Here is a 17,647-nt window from a genome sequence, read left to right on the forward strand (position 1 = left end):
CTAAAAAATTCAAGGTTATGGGGCCGGAGAGATAGCATGGAGGTAAGGCGTTTGCCTTTCATGCAGGAGGTCATCGGTTCGAATCCCGGCGCCCCATATGGTCCCCTGTGCCTGCCAGGAGCAATTTCTGAGCCTGGAGCCAGGAATAACCCCTGAGCACTGCCAGGTGTGACCCAAAAACCAAAAAAAAAAAAAAAAAAAAAAAATTCAAGGTTATTTATTTTTCTTACTCATAGTAATAAATGGGCTAAGAAGTAAAATATGCTAAATGAAAACTAATAGAAAGATCTGATGTTGGGATTCAAGAAGTTTTGCAGGGACAGAGAGATAGCATGGAGGTAAGGCATTTGCCTTTCATGCAGAAGGTCATCGGTTCGAATCCCGGCGTTCGAATCTCGGCGTCCCATATGGTCCCCCGTGCCTGCCAGGAGCAATTTCTGAGCATGGAGCCAGGAGTAACCCCTGAGCACTGCCGGGTGTGACCCAAAAACCAAAAAAAAAAAAAAAAAAAAAAAAAGAAGTTTTGCAAAACACAAAAATTAGAAGCAGGCAAAAAGAGAAAAACTAATATACTTAATGATGTAAATTTTTGAACAATTATAAAATAAAGGTGGGACCAGAGAGGTGGCTCAAGTCGTAGAGCACATTCCAACCCTTGGGTAAGATTTTGAATCTATCCTCAGCACCACATGTCCTTTCCAATCCTGCTCAGAATGGCTTACTGATCCCCATAGGGCCCAAAATAAAAATGAGATAAAAACAAGCCCCTAAAAATACAAAAGTAAAATGAAGAGCATAAAAAATATTTGTCGGGGCTGGAGACATAGCATGGAGGTAAGGCGTTTGCCTTGTGTGCAGAAAGTCAGTGGTTCAAATCCCGGCATCCCATATGGTCCCCCGAGCCTGCCAGGAGCGATTTCTGAGTGTGGAGCCAGATGTGACCCAAAAAAAACAAAACCCCCCTCCAAAAATATATGTATATATTTGTGATATGATAGCGTTAATAGCATTAATAATCAATAAGAAAGGAGCCGGAGCAGCGGCACAAGAGGTAGGGCATTTGCCTTGCACACGGCTGACCTAGGACAGACTGCGGTTCAATCCCAGCATCCCATATGGTCCCCCAAGCCCTATCGCTTGCACCACCACTCCAGCCCCTACACTGAGAATTTTTATCCTAAGGAAATAACCTCTGCCAAAGTTGTATTTAAAAGTATGCTCAAAGTTGCAACACTATACAAATATACATAATGAAGAGCAAAAATCCAGCAGCAGGGTACTGGCTACATAAATTATTATATACTAAAAATTAGAAAAGTATAAAGACGAGGCCAAGAAATTAAGACTGCATTTAATACCAATATAAAATTAAGGGAATACCTATAGACACATGGAAAAAGGAACAAGCTGTTATGAAAAAAAAAACTGGGCCCAGAGAGATAGCACAGCGGTGTTTGCCTTGCAAGCAGCCGATCCAGGACCAAAGGTGGTTGGTTTGAATCCCGGTGTCCCATATGGTCCCCCGTGCCTGCCAGGAGCCATTTCTGAGCAGACAGCCAGGAGTAACCCCTGAGCACCACCGGGTGTGGCCCAAAAACCAAAAAATAACAAAAAACAAAAAGCTGAGGACATAAGCATCCTCAGAAAGTAAATGTAACAGAAAGGAAATACTCAGTAAAGAATAGAAAAGTTGGAGATACTCATAAAAGGAACAAAAATAAGCAAATGTAATGTAAGTAAAAATATAAGAAATCTCTAAAAAAAAAAAAAAAAGGAAATCTCTAAGGTACTGGGGCTGGAGAGATAGCACGGAGGTAGGGCATTTGCCTTGCATGCAGAAGGAGAGTGGCTTGAATTCCGGCATCCCATATGGTCCCCCAAGCCTGCTAGAAACAATTTCTGAGTGTAGAGCCAGGAGTAACCCCTGACTGCTGCCAGGTGTGACCCAAAAGCTAAAAAAAGAAAAAAAAAGAAAAAAAAATCTCTATGGTCTTGAAAGTTTCTACATCCAAATAGTAAGTTTCAAAAAAAAAAAAAAAAAAAAAAGACAGAAAATAAGAAATAAGGAAAACATTAAGAAACTAAGAAGTTTCCCAGAATTGAAAATGTTTGCTTATGAAAACGTCCCTGAATACTCATCACAAAAGAGACAAATACTAAGGTACATCTAAGGTACATGGTATTCCACAACATCAAGAATACAGAAAAGTACGGCTGAAGAGATAGTAGAGAGATAGTGGGCTTGCCTTATATGTAGCAGACATGGGTGCTCACAAGGTCCCCCCACTTACTACTATGAGTAACTCCAGAGTACCTGACCAGGAGAGATCCCAAAGCATCACAATATGTGACACCCCCCAAAAAAATACAGAGAGGTTCTTCTCAGTTTTCAAGAACAACGCAGACCACATTACAAAGGAAGAAACATCAAATGAAGTTTCTCATTAGCAGTAAAATCTAGAAGACTACAAAACATCTAACAAAACATTGTCACCTAGTCCACAGTGAAAGAAAAAAAAGTAAAGATGTTTTGCAACATGAGCAGTGAAACCATTAAAAATAAATCCAATCAATCTTTGACAATCCCACCTTCCTGCAATTCCTCCCCCTTGAATGTAAACTGGACTTAGTGACTCACTTCTAACCAATAGAATGTGACAGAAATCTAGGTCACAAAAATACTGTTGTTTTTGTCTTGCTTTCTTACTTTCTTGCAATCAATCACTGTGGGGAAAGCCAGGCTCAGTTTGCTTATGAAAAAGCCTACTAGATTCAGGCTTTCAAACCAAATTCCCCATGAAAACAGAGTTGCAGTTATCCCAGAAGGATATGAAGTGTTGAGTGGACTAGAAGAGACAAGGAGACTTGAAGTGGATAGGCTGCTCTGAGGAAGAAATATTGAGGAAGAAAATAGACTTGCTGGATCATCTGATGCATATGGTCACATGGAAAATAGTCATTAGTGGGTATTTCATAGATCTTTGCAATCTCTAGGAAGAACTGATACAGAGGAAAAAAATAGCAAGCAAAACAAAATGAAGCAAGTATTAACTACAAGATTAAACATATGTTGTATACAACAAGGTATATAAACCCAGTATAAACTTTCTTATTATACAACAACTGTTGTATAATATAAGAAGGTAAACTTGGGCTGGAGAGATAGCACAGCGGTGTTTGCCTTGCAAGCAGTTGATCCAGGACCGAAGGTGGTTGGTTCGAATCCCAGTATCCCATATGGTCCCCCATGCCTGCCAGGAGCTATTTCTGAGCAGATAGCCAGGAGTAACCACCGAGCATCGCCAGGTGTGTGCCCCCCCCCCCCAAAAAAAAAGAAAAAGAAGAAGGAAAGTTTAAGCATAGAAAAACTCTTGCATTAGTTACAAAACAAAAACCGTGGGTTAGAGTGACAGCATTGACTTGTGTGCCCCTCACCCTGATTCAATCCCTGGTAACACATACAGTCCCCCAAGTCTGCCAGGAGTGATCCCTCCATGTAGAGTCTGGAGAAAGCCCTCATCAATGCCAAGTGTGGCCCATTTGAAAATTATGACAGTAACAATACAAGCAGAATAGAACGATGAAAACTAATATGAAATTCTCAACATTCTTTTTTTTATTTTAATTTTTATTTTGGGCCGCACCCAGTGACACTCAGGGGTTACTCCTGGCTATGCGCTCCGAAATCGCTCCTGGCTTGGGGAATCATATGGCACACCAGGGAATCAAACCGCAGTCTGTTCTAGGTCAGCCGCGTGCAAGGAAAACACCCTACCACTGCACCATCACTCTAGTCCTCTCAACTTTCATAATAGAAAATAATGTCTGGGGCCACGGTGATAGCACCATGGTAGGGCATTTGCCTTGTAAGCTGCTAACTCTGGACAGATCCAGGTTTGATCCCCGCCATCCCATATGGTCCCCTGAGCCTGCCAGGAGCAATTTCTGAGTGCAAAGCTAGGAGTAACCCCTGAGCAGCACCGGGTGTGCCCCCCCCAAAATAAAAAACTATACTGAAAAAAGAAAATGTCTAAAATTGATATTTGAGAATATAAAAGCAAATTCCAGAAGTTAGATAACTGCCACCAAGATGCAGAAACAGAAATGAGATGACTAGAGTTTATCACAAGTCTGTACCTTCATAAATATACAGATACATTGGTGTCTGAAAATAATTTAAAAAGAATATTTAGAGCTAGGTTGGAAAATGTGGATGGAAATGCTGCTTGTAAAAAGGTTAGGATACAAAATAGCATATACAGAATTATGCCCGTTATGTAAAAACAATAAAAAGACACTTAATACCAATGTGTGGTGTTAGACACTAATAAAAAACATTATGGTTGATTTTGCTTCCTTCTTTAGACTCCTCAAATTATGTTTTAATAGGATAAACACATAACTAAATTATAATACAAAATATCAGTGACCTGAGGATTTCTTTCTAATTTCCTCAAGAATTAGAATCCTGGGGCCAGAGAGATAGCATGGAGGTAAGTCTTTTGCCTTGCATGCAGAAGGACGGTGGCTCAAATCCCGGCATCCCATTTGGTCCCGAGCCTGCCAAGAGCGATTTCTGAGCATAGAGTAAGGAGTAACCCCTGAGCACTGCCACTGTGACCCAATAACCAAAAAAAAAAAAGAAAGAAAGAAAAGAATTAGAATCCTGGAGCGAGAGTGGTGGTACAAGCAGTAGGGCTTGAACTCATTAACCTAGGATGGACCACAGTTCAATTTCCCCGGTGTCTCCTATGGTCCCCCAAGCCAGGAACGATTTCTGAGTACATAGCCAAGAGTAACCCCTAAACGTCACTAGGTGTGGCCCGAAAACAAAACAAAACAAAAATATAGAATCCTTTGCTCCTATGCCAAGAATAAAAGAAAAATAATTCAGAATAATATATGCACATTTATGATCACTGTAGTTCTATTTACAGTAGTCAGGATTAGGGAAAAAAACACAAGTGCCCAACAAAGGATGAGTGGGTAAAGAAAGTGTGATATATACATGCATAATGGAATACTACTCAGATGAAATCTTGCAGTTCACTGATATTTGGATGGCAGTGTCATTTTAAGGGAATTAAACTAGAACTAGAAAGACAAGTAATAGATCTCACCTATCTGAGGTATATAAAGAAACAAGGCCAATAAAAAAAACCTTAGACTCTGAGAACAGAACTGAGCTTACCTTATAGAGGGACATTTTAGAAAGAACATAGGAACAGTAGCAGAAGGATATTAGCATGTGAATGGTGGGTGTGGTATAGTAACACTGTATGCCACAAGCACAGATATTAACATTACTGAAAATCAAACAACCTGAAAATAAGTAAATAAAAATCGGAATTCCTTTCATAAACACTGAGACCTTACTATCACCTGCTGTTGATCTTTATTTTCATCTCTAGTCCTGAGGGGAGGTTAGCAAAAACCTAAATAAAGCATCTCCACCTGTTTGACTGTCTGGCACATTGTATGCTTCTTAATTTGATACAAACCATCTGCTACCCCAATTGCCTCTATAATTTCCTGGCATACTCTGGATACAAATGTGAATGGACATAAACTAGTCTGTTCCTGGTCTTTGCATTCTAGTCGCCAATAAAGCTTGTCTTTCATCCATTGGAATCCTTCTCCCCACCTCCCGTGCTTCTTAGAATAATTTCTATGAGTAACAACTGTATAATTAGGGAATAAACTAAAAGTCCTAAATAATGAAGTTCAGTTTTACCTCATGGATGATTGAATGATTGAAGAATTTCAAACCAGGTTTTGCTGCTCTTACCATATGACCCTGAGCAAATCATTTAATTTCTCTCAAGCTTGAGTAACTCATAAAATCAAGGTAATCCCTATTCCAAGTGACAAATATATAACAAAATACGATATATAAGCTCCTATAAGCTCCCTTTTGTCCTTTCATTTTGATACTAGGAATCAAACTCAGGACTCATATGTGAGCATGTGCTATATCACTCAGCTATGTCCTAGCACACTTACCAAATTCTTTCACCCTTATTTCCTATCTAAATTACCCATATGCTACTGACAAATATCTTCAGATCATTTATATAATTACTTATATTATACATTGTTAATTATATTAGATACTTAAAAGAATCAAACAATAAATTACAGGACATTTAACTAAATACTTAGCATGTCTCGTAAAGAAGGTAGAATTTTAAAGCTGAAAAACAGTGAAAGAGAATACTAATGTAGTTAGTTACACAAGTAAAAAATAGTTCTTGAAAACATCTTGACTTTTATTTCTAAAAATACAGCGTAGGCATTCTCAAACAAACAAGAACTCTTATTCCACCGAGACAAATATTCTTAGTAAAACACACACACAAAAAAAATATCCTTTTGAAGGGATACCTAAACCTTTTTTTAAGGCATAGCTAAACTCTTAGAAAAATAAGAACTATCCCAAGAACCAAAAGCAAACAAGGTATTAGAAACCAGCAGACTAAAATGATTTTTGAAGCTCTATATACTAAAGAATATTCTCTAGTATCAATAAACTATAAGTATGGTTTTAATGGCTATTTGGGGGGGGGGGGAGAAATCCCAGTATCAAGCTAGAATTAGGGCCTAAAATGTAGTCCTTAAACTAGTCTAAAATTTTTAAGTTAGGGGCCGGAGAGATAGCACGGAGGTAAGGCATTTCCCTTGCATGCAGAAGGTCAGTGGTTCGAATCTGCCATCCCATATGGTCCCCAAGCCTGCCAGGAGCAATTCCTGAGCCTAGAGCCAGGAGTAACCCCTGAGCGCTGCCAGGTGTGACCCAAAAACAAAAAAAAAAAATTTTTTTAAGTTAAATAAAAAAAGATTAAAGGGGGGGGGGGGCGCCGGAGCAGTTGCGCTAGAGGTAAGGCATCTACCTTGCAAGTGCTAGCCTAGGACAGACCACGGTTCGATCCCCCAGCGTCCCCCCCAACCAGGAGTGATTTCTGAGTACATACCAGGAGTAATCTCTGAGCATCAACAGGTGTGGCCCCAAAACAAACAAAAAGCAAACAAACAAACAAAAGTAGATTAAGGAGTCTATTAAGGAGATAGCAAAATGGATAGGGTGTTTGTCTTGCTCGAAGCTGACCCAGATTAGATCCCTGGCATCCTACATGGTGGGAGAGGGAGAGGGAGAGGGAGAGGGAGAAACTGGTGGCATTGGTAGAGAGAAGTGGACATTGGTAAAGGGATTGGCCTTGTAACATTGTAAGCCTGAAATTTAATCATGAATAACTTTGTAATGTTGTAATTAACATGATTCAATGATAAATTAACAAATAAACAAAAGAGGGCCTGGAGAGATAGCACAGTGGCGTTTGCCTTGCAAGCAGCCGATCCAGGACCAAAGGTGGTTGGTTCGAATCCCGGTGTCCCACATGGTCCCCCGTGCCTGCCAGGAGCTATTTCTGAGCAGACAGCCAGGAGTAACCCCTGAGCACTGCCAGGTGTGACCCAAAAAAACAAACAAAAAACAAACAAACAAAAAAAAAGAACCCACCTAAAATGGATGTAGCTCAAAGAGGAAGAAAACGTTTCATACATGCAACACCTGACTGTGTTTGTTCCCCAGCACTGCTGGATGTGGCCACTTGCTCAATAAAGAAAATAAAGACCCACTGGAAGAAATCTGCCTCAGTCTAGGTAAGGGGTCCTCAAACTTTTTAAACAGGGAGCCAGTTCACTGTCCCTCAAACCACTGAAGGGTCGAACTACAGTTTAAAACAAAAAACTATAGGTGCACACTGCACATACCTTATTTTGAAGAATAAGAATATATTCAAAAGGATATTATACACATAATCATTAGGAATATACAGTCATGAAATTAGTTTATACATGAAGAGATATGGAGAGAGAGTATCATGAAATGTCATAGTGAGAGGAGCATAGACTGACTGCACTCATGTGTGAGACATTAAAAAAATATATATGGTAAAAATACCCAAAGACAATAGAAACAAGTCCAGGTTAGACCCCCTGGCACAAGGTCTCCTGAGCACAGATGAGAGTGACCAGAACATAGCTAGGTAGGACATAAAAACAAAAAGATGATAAATGAGTGAGAAGCAATGGAATATGCCATAAATAATACATTAAAAAACTTAGATTAATACTTTATGGGGCCAGAGCAATAGCACAGTGGTAATGTGTTTGCTTTGCACACGGCCAACAAGGGATGGACCCAGGCTCGAATCCGAGCAACCCATAGGGTCCCCCGAGTCTGCCAGGAGTGACTTCTGAGTGCAAAGCCAGGAATAACTCCTGAGCACCACCAGGTGTGACCCAAAAACAAAAAACAGAAACAAACAAACAAAAAAAAAACCAGTTTATTTATATGCAAAACTAAAGGAGGTTTAGCAAGCTAAAGATTTAAAGCAAAAATATCAAATTCCAAAAGAAATAGTGTGTGGGGCCAGAGAGATAGCATGGAGGTAAGGCCTTTGCCTTGCATGCAGAAGGACAGTGGTTCGAATCCCAGCATCCCATATGGTCCCCCGAGCCTGCCAGAAACAATTTCTGAGCATAGAGCCATGAGTAACCCCTTGAGCGCTGCGGGTGTGATTCCCCCCCCCAAAAAAAAACAATGTTTGTACTTTAAAGTAGAAAAGATATATTTGTATCATGTTTATTATAAGGACAAATGACAGCTTTAATACAATAAAAGTAAAACTTCTATATAACAATAAAAAACACTTCTATCCAAGTGGTCGTGGCCGAGCAGTTAAGGCACTGGACTAGTAAAAACACTTCTATCCATTGTCTAGGTAAAATGATTTACAAAGCATATAACCAGCAAAGTACTTAGCAAAATATATAAAAACCTCTATAGTTAAGGAAAAAACTAACGGTTCACCATAAAGGCAAAAGACATAAAGTACACTTACTAGAAAAGAAAAAAAATCCAAGCAGTCTGTAAACATCAAAATGATGTTTCATCTCAGTAGCAATCAAGAAAATAAAAGTTTTTTAAACTATTAACTCAGTATTTTAATAATTTATGAAGATATGATGTATTAAAGAGCAGAACTGTTATAGAACTTGTTGTCTTAACTATGATCTAAGTTTTATAATAAGTTATTTGTAGGGCTAATGAGGTAGTACAACAGGCAGGGCATTTACTTGCCTTACACACAGTCAAGTTTGATCCTCAGCACCATATATAGTCACCTAAGTAAGCCCCACCAGGAGTGATTCTTAAATTTAGCCAGTAGTAAGCCTGAACATCACTGGGTGTGGCACCAAAACAAAAACAACTCAAAAATAAATTACCTGAAATGTCAGCACTGTTTTTTTTAATCTCATATAAAATAAACAGAACATAAAATACACCTATTTTCCCCATAGGGACTTCTTCCTTAGATTGAAAGTAGGAGCTAAAGAGATAGTACAGGGGTTAAGGCTCTTGCTGTTAATGTTGTTGACCTGGATTCAATATTCAGTCTCTGGCACCACATATGATGCGCTGAGTACTACATGGTGCCAGGATCTCTGAGCATAGTCAGTGGTGCCCTGTGCTCCATCAAAAGGGCACAAACCTCCCTTCCAAAAAAAAGAGATATGCAAATATATCTAATGAGTCAGAAGTGAAAATAAAGGTTGATGCTACAGTGTGTAAGCCTCTTGCTTTATACGCAGTTGACCCAGGTTCAACCCCCAGAATCTCATATGGTCCCCTAAATCCCACCATAAATTATCCCTGAGCAGAGCCTTTAGTAAGCACTGCTGGGTATGGTCCCAAATCAGTAGCAACAACAAAATGATTATGATAGTCCAAAATTCTAAGTACTAAATGCATTTTTAAATCTTAACTTGCATATTACATTATACTAATATTTTATGTATGCAAGGTAGCAATCATTACAAAATTTTTTTAAGGTAACATTTGCAAAACTTCTAAAATTATCTCACTTGGTTCTTTTCTATGATCCTTTCTTTGTGTTCTATTTCCAATACAGCTTCCAGTGAAACTGTATTCAAAAAAAAAAAAAAAAAAAGAAAGAAAAGAAAGAAAAATCATACAAGTGATGAGCTAAAGTATCTTTTTTTTTTTGTTATTTAATTTTTTAAAAACTACTGCACTTGGAAAAGCTTGAAGAGATAATTAGCTTGGAAGTTGAGCAAAATAACAGTACCTCACAATGCTGGCGAGAAGCTTGTATTTCACATTCATATTTGTTCTTTACAGATTCTAAGCAGAGCTCTCTATAAATTCCTGCAACCAAACACAATTACTCTGATTATGTTAGCAATAATGGGTTTCATCATCACTTCCTATAGGAATTGTCTGCATTTTTAAAAGATGAATTGAAGAAGAAATTGACAAGTTATTTCTAACTGTATATTCAAAAACTAAAAATAGAGTCTCAGTTAAAATATTTACCAGGGCATGGAGAAAGCTCAGAGTTACAGAACATAATTTGCATAGAGGATACTCAGGTTCCTGCCAGGAAAGCACCTCTTCTCCCTACCCCGCACACACCTAGAATAGCTCAACAAATATATATCAAAGATAATTATAAACAAACTTAAGAGTTAGAAAGAAACTATACTACACATTTTAGTTCATACCCCAGTCTTCTAAAATAAAAATACTGAGATGGTTTACATGAGCAACTAAAATGAGCAAAATGAAATAATTAATCTCATATACAAAGCAAGCTCTGAGATTCAGTAAGAACAGTGAATATATGATTTCATTAATCACATATACCAAAGTAACAATTAAATGCTGTAGTCATCAAAAAATGCTTTTTATAAAATATTTATTTTTAGAATTAATACTTCTAAGAGAATTATGCTTCTAGATATATCAAATGATGTAATAAAATCTATGATGATCAAGTACTTCTAACAGGGCTTAATCACAAGGTGGATGAATACTAAAGAGTTTTCCAAGACAAAAGTGTAGCATAGCCAACATAGCCATGCACATAATTCAATGCAGAAATACCAAGGAGTCTAAATACTTACCAAACTCAATGCCACAATTTGCCCTAAAAATAAAATAATTTATTTCTTGCGTAGTAAAGTCAAGAGACCGCCATCTGGAATTCTGTCACTATCACACACCACTCGCTCTATACACAATCAAAAACTGAAGAAAGCTCCAGAATAGAAAAGTCACTCATTGACTCAAGTACTATTTCCTAAACATCCAATAAGTCTCAATTCTTTCAGAATATCAAAGAAAATTAGGGACACACTAACTTTTAATGGTTGTATAAAGCCAATTTCCAAAAATAGCACATTAAGTGGCATTATTTACATATTTATTAAGTACTTAAGCATAAAATTAGTATAAAGGAGAATAAGTACAAAAAGAAACTTATTGGCAATGATATAGGTATTTACATAACAAGTACATGAGGACCAATTAGTATCCCCAGAACAACAAATCAACATACTCATTAATTAAAATTAAGCTGTAGAATAACTATGAAACATCATGTGATCTTTAAATATTTATATATGCCTATTCTGAGTTCCAGGACAAAATTATTAAGCTATATCCCAGTTACAAGAAGAAAATTGATAATTAACCATGCAAACTGATATGTTCATTTATCCATAGTTGCAAATGAGTAAGTGAACATTAACATAAAACATCATTATTCAGGGGACCAAAATATAGTGGGTAGGGCAATTGCCTTGCACCCAGCAACTCTGGATTCTGAGCTCCACCAGAAGTGATCCCAGAGCCTCAGAGCCAAAAATAAGCCCTGAACCTAGCCAAAAACAAAACAAACAAAACTATTCCATTGAAGTCTAATGCCCTGTTTTATAATATTCCAATCAAACTTAAAAACTTTTTAAATAGGAAAATCTTTTATCACTCTTACAAAAATACTAAGACATTTAAGTTGAATCTTAATTTATCTAATTGGAAATTAAGCTGTGACAGTAATAGTTTCCCTTACAGAAAGGATCAAGATTTTTAACTGTTTCATAGTATTAGTCGAATATCTTATATCTCAACAACACTGTGGTCTTTTTTCAGTCCTCACAGCAGCAGACAAAAGCAAGAAGAATTTAAATAATAACTGTGGGTCAAAGAGATAGCTCAATGGGCAGAATGCATATTTTGCACGGAGGATGCCTGGGTTCTATCTCTTACCATGGTCTCCTGAGCACTACCAGGAATGATCCCAAGTACAAAGTAATCAGGAGAAATCCCAAGTACCAGCAGGTGTGGCAGAAAAACAATCAAAAATTAAATAAACAGTGGCTGGAGTGAGAGTATATTTGGTAGGGCATTGCCTGACATGCAGCCAAAAGGAGCTTCAATCCCTGGCAATCCATATTGTCTCTTGAGCACCACCAGGAGTGATCTGAGAACAGAGCCAAAGGAAGCCTTGAGCGATGTCTGGTGAGACACCAAAAAAAAAAAAAATTAATTAAAATTTAATAAATTAATAAAAAACATCATGGGGTGATAGCAAAATACAAAATACTATAGTAAGTAGAAATTTGTATAGTATTATTATTATTATTAAAACAACCAACACTGTCAACACCTTTTAAAATAACACTTCTTAAATCATTGAAGCGTCCATATTTTACTAAATGGAAAAGATATTTCTCTTTCCTACCTGCTACCTTTGTACGAATTTGCATATTCTCTTGCAAAGTTGCCAGTGGTTCCAAATATTCAGGTGCTTTTCCGGCTATGACTTCTTGTAGTTTTGCATCCACCTGACTTAATCGTTCTTTATAAAGTCTTAACAAAGCAAAAATCAATATATTAATTTTAAAAGCCCAACAAAGGCTAGTACTTTACCATTTTTTCATATAATCCCTTCCTGGTAATATGTTATTCATAACATTAAATACATTTCTGACCTGATCATAGAATTCAGTTAAGTTACTAGATTCTCTATATAATAATTACAAACTAGATTTTTCTTTCTCGCTTAGATGCATTATTTGGCAGGGTGGAGGTTGGGGCCATTCCCAGTGGTGCTCAGGGCTTACCCCTGACCACTGAGAGATGATATGGGATTCTGGGATCAAACTCGGTTGGCTGCATGCAAGGCAAGCCAAGTGCCTTACCACTGTACTATCCCTCTAGCCCTAAATGTATCTCTTAAACTGTCTCAAAACTACTGTCAGCTGTGCTTGGGAGACTGTAGTGCCAGGGATCAAACCAAGGCTTTCTTCATGCAAACCTTATGTTCTACCCCATTAAGCTACCTGCCCACGACTATTTCATTTTTAACTACAGAATAATAAAAAAATTTTAATAGAATTATATATATATATATAGATATATAGATATATATAGATATATATATTAGTTTTTCAGGCCATACCCGTTTGATGCTCAGGGGTTACTCCTGGCTACACACTCAGAAATTGCCCCTGGCTTGGGAGACCATATGGGATGCCGGGGGATCGAACCGCAGTCCTTCCTTGGCTAGCGCTTGCAAGGCAGACACCTTATCTCTAGCGCCACCTCACCAGCCCCAGAATTGTATATTTAACACATCAAGTTCTTTATAAACAAATCAGTCTGAATAATCTAAAAGTCATTATAGGGCCCAGAGAGATAGCACAGCAGTGTTTGCCTTGCAAGCAGCCCATCCAGAACCAAAGGTGGTTGGTTCAAATCCCGGTGTCCCATATGGTCCCCCGTGCCTGCCAGGAGCTATTTCTGAGCAGACAGCCAGGAGTCACCCCTGAGTACTGCCGAGTGTGGCCCAAAAACCAAAAAAAATAAAAAAAAAAAAATAAAATAAAAGTCATTATAAATAAAAATTACTAGTTCCCTTAAAAAAATTCAAGGAAAGGGGCAGCGAGGTGGCGCTAGAGGTGGGGTGTCTGCCTTGCAAACGCTAGCCAAGAAACGACCGCAGTTCGATCCCCTGGCATCCCATATGGTCCCCCCAAGCCAGGGGCAATTTCTTTTTTTTTTTTTTTTTTTGGATTTCGGGCCACACCCGGCGTTGCTCAGGGGTTACTCCTGGCTGTCTGCTCAGAAATACCTCCTGGCAGGCACGGGGGACCATATGGGACACTGGGATTCGAACCAACCACCTTAGGTCCTGGATCAGCTGCTTGCAAGGCAAACACCACTGTGCTATCTCTCCGGGCCCGCCAGGGGCAATTTCTGAGCGCTTAGCCAGAAGTAACCCCTGAGCATCAAACGGGTGTGGCCCGAAAAACCAAAAAAAAAAAAAAAAAAAAAAAATTTTTTTCAAGAAAAATAAAGATATCCCTGGCTTTCTTCAGCTTTTCTGAAAAGTCAGTAACTATAATTTTCAGTCAACTTAACTTTAAAAAGAATTTAAGAAAAACAGTGATGGGGGTAAAACTAGCCAATGATTTGCACTTGTTATGTAGTATACCCAGTTTGCTACAATAGAAAGATATAACAAAGTGAGATGTTTAATGGATTGGGACAAAAGGTCGTATGCCATAGGATTTTCTCCAAATGCCACGCTTTAGTTTGATTATCAAAGATAAAGTATATAAGACAACTCAATATTCTTTTTGTTTGTTTGTTTGTTTGTTTGTTTTTGTTATTGGGCCACACCCGGCAGCACTCAGGGGTTACGCCTCGCTGTCTGCTCAGAAATAGCTCCTGGCAGGCACGGGGGACCATATGGGATACCGGGATTCGAACCAACCACCTTTGGTCCTGGATCGGCTGCTTGCAAGGCAAACACCACTGTGCTATCTCTCAGGGCCCAATATTCTTTTTTTTTAAATAATCCAACAAGAAACTTCTGCTTTTTAAAGAAAATTTATTATAATGTCATTCCTTTTTTTTTATTTTGAACACCTTGATCTCAGAAAAGGGAAAGAATCTGAAGATTAATAAGTCAAGGGGCCCAGAGATGAGGGCCGGAAAGATCAGCTCACAATATGAAGCTTACTACAAAGGGTGGTGAGTGCAGTTAGAAAAATAACTACACTAACAACTACCATGACAATGTTAATAAGTGAGAGAAGTAGAACGTCTGTCTTGAATACAGGCAGGGAGTGGGAAAGGACGGAGATAGGGGGCAGGGTGGTGGGAATATTGCACAGTGAAGGGGAGTGTTCTTTTTATGACTGAAACCAAACAACAATCATGTTTGTAATCACGGTGTTTAAAAAAAGAAATTAAAAAAAATATATAAAAAAAGAAAGTCAAGGGGCCAGAACAATAGCACAGTGGGGAGGGCATTTGCCTTTCACCCAGCTGATTCAGGTTTAATCCCTGGCATCCCATACAGTTCCTGGCAGCGCCGGAAGTGATTCCTGACCACAGAGCCAGGAGTAACTCCTGAGCACTGCTGGGTGTGGCCCAAAAACAAACTCCACCCCCCAAAAAAAATAACATGTCAACAACATGTCTATTTCTTATTAACAATTGATCTTCACTCCAGAGAACAAGCAAAAGACCTGTGGCACATTATCTTTGGAAAGATCTCAGAGATCATGTATGTCTTTTCCAAAGAAGTATACAAGGAAGCTACACTTCACTCATATAAGTCCCAACCTGTGGCTCCACGCTGTTGGCAGCACATACATCAACTGATCTGGGCTGTCTAGCTTTAGGGAGGAAGGCACCTTAGACTGTCATTCTTTATGAAAGGAATTTGTAATCCCAATTAGTAAAGGCAATTCTAATGCGGGTGTTTCAAAGATATTGTAAATATTTCGTAGTGCTGTCAGGCATATAGGTCAGTAATAGAGTACATATTTTGCCTGTATGATGTACTAGGTTTGATTCTCAGCTCCAAAGTAAAAATATTAAAAACTGTTAAATTGTGGGGCTGGACAGATAGCATGGAGGTAAGGTATTGGCCTTGCATGCAGAAGGACGGTGGTTCAAATCCTGGTGTCCCATATGGTCCTCCGAGCCTGCCAGGAGCAATTTCTGAGTGTAGAGCCAGGAGTAACCCCTGAGTGCTGCCGGGTGTGGCCCAAAAACCAAAAAATAAAATAAAATCAAAAGACAGTATTACCTATGATGGATCATTATAGAAAGATTTATATGAAGATTCTAGAAGGGTAAAGCAACTTTTGAGTTTTAATGCAATAAATTTTCAAAAAAATATATAAGTTAATTGCCAAAATAGTCCAGTACTATGCCTAGGCAAACTTATCTAAAGTTCAGATACAATGATAAACAAAGTACAAAGCCAGACTATATCATGGTACTTATATTTTTTAAATTATAACTATGACCTTAGGCAAAAATGTGATACAAAGAATGACAGCACTCATTTTTGGGGGGAGGGGGGCCACACCCGGCAGCACTCAGGGCTACTCTTTGCTCTTCACTCAGAAATCACTCCTGGCAGGCTCGGGAAACCAAATGGGATGCTGGGATTCAAACCACCGCCCTTCTACATGCAAGGCAAATGCCTACCTCCATGCTATCTCTCCGGCCTCAACAGCACTCTTTTTATAAGGGTGTTAACCCATAAGATTTACACAAAATATTGATCCTAAATAGGTGAACAGCAGCTTGAACAAGAGGTACATGAATTATCAATGTACGCTTAACTCTGATCTTAAAAGATACCTCAATCAGTATACAACCTTGGGCTTTAACAAGGATCATTAGTGCCTCATTTTCTTAAAATGAATGGAAATTTGGGGCCGGAGAGATAGCATGGAGGTAAGGTGTTCACCTTTCATGCAGAAGGTCATCGGTTCGAATCCCGGTGTCCCATATGGTTCGAATCCCGGTGTCCCATATGGTCTTCTGTGCTTGCCAGGAGCAATTTCTGAGCATGGAGCCAGGAATAACCCCTGAACACTGCTGGGTGTGACCCAAAAACCAAAAACCAAAAAAAAAAAGAATGGAAATTTGAATGGTAGAACTTCCTCTATCTTTTTAAGATGATAGAACTCATCTTCCACCTTTTACAAACTATATATAGTGGATATGCATATAGAGAATTTGTTGCCTTATGAAAGTTATGCTAGTAAGTCAGTCCTTTGATGATAAAACAGAAGCAGGAAGATTTTGTTGTTATTGGTTGTTTTTTGTGCAGTATTATTTACTATCATCATTATACTTTTTTCTTCTTCTAAAACAGATTCAAAACATCTTAAGAGATACACAGTACGCAGGATAAATAAAAAACAATTTGGGCAGGAGAAAAAATAAAGTAATTATAAACTTTATTATTACTAATTTCTTTCTAAAACATATTTCTGGATAGCAATTCCTCTCAAGAAAGAACGTTATTAAGTAAAAGTAATGGGTCTTCTTAGGAGTGGGACTTGGTTGTTGGACTAAACCCAGCAACACTCAGAGCTAATTGCCAGCTGTGCTCAGGTGTTAAGTTCTGCCTTGTGGTGTACTTACTGAAGAAGTTCTTACTCATATTATCTCTTTAACCCAAAAGCCTATATTTAATATTCTCAAAAATGAATAAAGCTGATAGAGTCAACCAGTTAGTGATCTAATGAACATTAAGAAGGCATATATCAAGACAACTATAATTCACCAAAAGAAAAAGATTAGGCTTAATGACTACCTATTTGCAAAGTCCTCTTATTATACTATTTTATATATAGTATATATATATATATATGTATAAGTATATATACTATATTATACTAAAGTATTAAAGTCATTTCTATTCCATTGACTAATGATAAGATATACTTGAAAAGCAGAACAGAT

At 38.2% G+C, this 17,647-nt stretch overlaps 1 protein-coding gene across 1 annotated transcript in view; it reads right to left on the bottom strand.

The window, feature by feature from the left end:
- BRMS1L (BRMS1 like transcriptional repressor) overlaps positions 1 to 17,647 on the bottom strand; it is a 38,040-nt gene that overhangs the window by 12,123 nt on the left and 8,270 nt on the right. The window contains exons 3-4 of the mRNA XM_049766750.1: positions 12,609 to 12,736; positions 10,152 to 10,231 (exon numbers count right to left, since the gene is read on the bottom strand). Coding sequence (XP_049622707.1) covers positions 10,152 to 10,231; positions 12,609 to 12,736 — 208 coding nt within the window. The remainder of the gene's footprint in view (positions 1 to 10,151; positions 10,232 to 12,608; positions 12,737 to 17,647) is intronic.

The sequence above is a fragment of the Suncus etruscus genome, chromosome 2 (assembly GCF_024139225.1).
Source record: "Suncus etruscus isolate mSunEtr1 chromosome 2, mSunEtr1.pri.cur, whole genome shotgun sequence".
Classification (NCBI taxonomy): domain Eukaryota; kingdom Metazoa; phylum Chordata; class Mammalia; order Eulipotyphla; family Soricidae; genus Suncus; species Suncus etruscus.